At 69.8% G+C, this 1915-nt stretch overlaps 1 protein-coding gene across 1 annotated transcript in view; it reads right to left on the bottom strand.

Annotated features, from left to right (window-relative positions):
* Positions 1-1915, bottom strand: part of LOC112112269 (potassium channel subfamily T member 2-like) — a 39310-nt gene that overhangs the window by 8171 nt on the left and 29224 nt on the right. Inside the window, exons 7-10 of the mRNA XM_026660598.2 lie at positions 1599-1771; positions 1081-1152; positions 469-603; positions 85-196 (exon numbers count right to left, since the gene is read on the bottom strand). Of these exons, the coding sequence (XP_026516383.1) occupies positions 85-196; positions 469-603; positions 1081-1152; positions 1599-1771 (492 nt within the window). The remainder of the gene's footprint in view (positions 1-84; positions 197-468; positions 604-1080; positions 1153-1598; positions 1772-1915) is intronic.

Genomic DNA, 1915 nt, shown 5'->3' with positions numbered 1-1915 from the left:
GGGCGGACGGGAGCAGGGGACTGGGTCAACACAAGGGGGGAGGGGGCGGAGGACTGGGGCAGCGCAGGGCCGGCCAGGCCGTACCTTCTCCAGTTTGGACAGGGCCAGTGCGTAGCGATCCTTGGCCTTGAACTGCATGAAGCGCATGTTGGCCGGGTGCGTCAGCTCCGTGATGATGTTCAGGCCTGGGAACAGCCTGCGCCGGGCACAGGGATGGGGTCAGATGGGCTCCTGGGCCCAGCCCCTCCTGCTCTAACCACTAGACCCCACTCCCCTCCCGGAGCCGGGGAGAGAACCCAGGAGTCCGGGCTCCCAGCCCCCCCAGCTCTAACCCACCAGCCCCCACTCCCCTCCCAGAGCCAGGGAGAGAACCCAGGAGTCCAGGCTCCCAGCCCCCCCTGCTCTAACCCACTGGATCCCACAGCCAGGCAGGGAACCCAGGAGTTCTGGCTCCCCCCTCCCCCGTACCTGAACAGCGTCTGGACGTTGACAATGGTTTTGGCGTCGGCCATGTAGTCCTCATCCGCGATCATGGAGCTCTCCTTGTCCACGACCACCATGTTGGCAGCAAAGGTCACGCCGCAGCGCAGCAGGTCGTCCAGACTGGGGGCCGGGGGGTCAGCGGTCGTGCCAGGCAGCGCCACCCTGCCGCACGCCCCTCCTGCCTGTGTGCCCCGCCCCCCCCCCCCCCAGCAATACCGCGGGCCCTTCCCGTGCCCGGCCCCCACTGGCTTCCACCCTGAGGGCCTCCAAAGCCACCCAAATGGTGACGCCGACGGGATGGGGGCAGGTGGGGGGCGGCCAGAGCTGGCCCGTGCCACCGGCCTCCCAGCTCAGCCTGGGACGGTGCCCGAGAGCCCAGGGCCAAAGTGGGGGTGGCCGGAGATGCAGAGGGGACAAGCGATTCGACCTCCCTCCCTCCTGGGCCCACAGGCGGAACCACGAGGCTGCCCCCCCCAGCCCCTCCCGGGACCCCGGCTCTGGTCTCCATCCCACAACCCCGGCTCCCGCTGCTCGGTGCCGGACGGGCCCCAGAACCCCCCCCCCCCCCCCGGTCCGCCCCATGCGGCACCTACTCACTTATCGATGGAGCCCACCATGTAATAGACCAGCGGGAACCAACAGATCGCCTCCAGGAAATGGGTCTCCGGCCTGCAAGGGAAGGGGGGTGGCAGTGGGGGGGCAGCCCCGAGCAGCACGGACTCGCAGACCGGGGGAGGGGCGTATCCCTGCCCCCACCCAGTCTGCATTACTCTGCCCCCGCCCCACAACTCTGCCCCCCAACCCCACACCCCCTGGCTTCTGCCCCCGCCCCACTGCCTCCTGCCCCCAACCCCACACCCCCTGGCCTCTGCCCCTGTCCCACTGCTCCTGCCCACACCCCCCAGCTTCTGCCCCTCACCCCACTGCTCCTGCCCCCAACCCCACAGCCTCTGCCCACACCCCACTGCCTCCGACCCCACCCCAATGCTCCTGGCCACGCCCCGCTGCCTCCTGCCCCCCAACCCCACACCCCCCGGCCTCTGCCCCCGCCCCCAGCCCATGCCTGTGCCCTGGTGGCCGCCCCCCATCCCCTTTGCCCGGGGCAGGCCCCGTACGTGTTCTCCAGCAGCAGCACAATGGGGTTGAGCTCCTTGCGGGGCCGGTAGTAGGCCCGCAGCGGCACGATGAAGTTGTACAGCCCGTTGGCGGCTCTCTCGGCCGAGACGATGATGAGCTTGTTCTGGAAGTGGTAGGCGCGGGCGTCCTCGTACGGGTAGTGGTGGCAGCTCTGCGGGGGCAAGCGGGGTTCGCCGGGGGCACAACCCCCCCATTCCCTGCCAGTGCTGAGACTGGCGCCTGTGACCGCCCAGGGATCTGAGTTGGCTGGGGGTACAGCTGGCTTCTGGGGTGGCAGCACTGCGGGGGTTAAACC

The sequence above is a fragment of the Terrapene carolina genome, unplaced genomic scaffold (assembly GCF_002925995.2).
Source record: "Terrapene carolina triunguis isolate 2854851 unplaced genomic scaffold, T_m_triunguis-2.0 Scaffold833, whole genome shotgun sequence".
NCBI classification, from domain to species: domain Eukaryota; kingdom Metazoa; phylum Chordata; order Testudines; family Emydidae; genus Terrapene; species Terrapene triunguis.
This window is presented reverse-complemented; position numbering and strand designations above follow the sequence as displayed.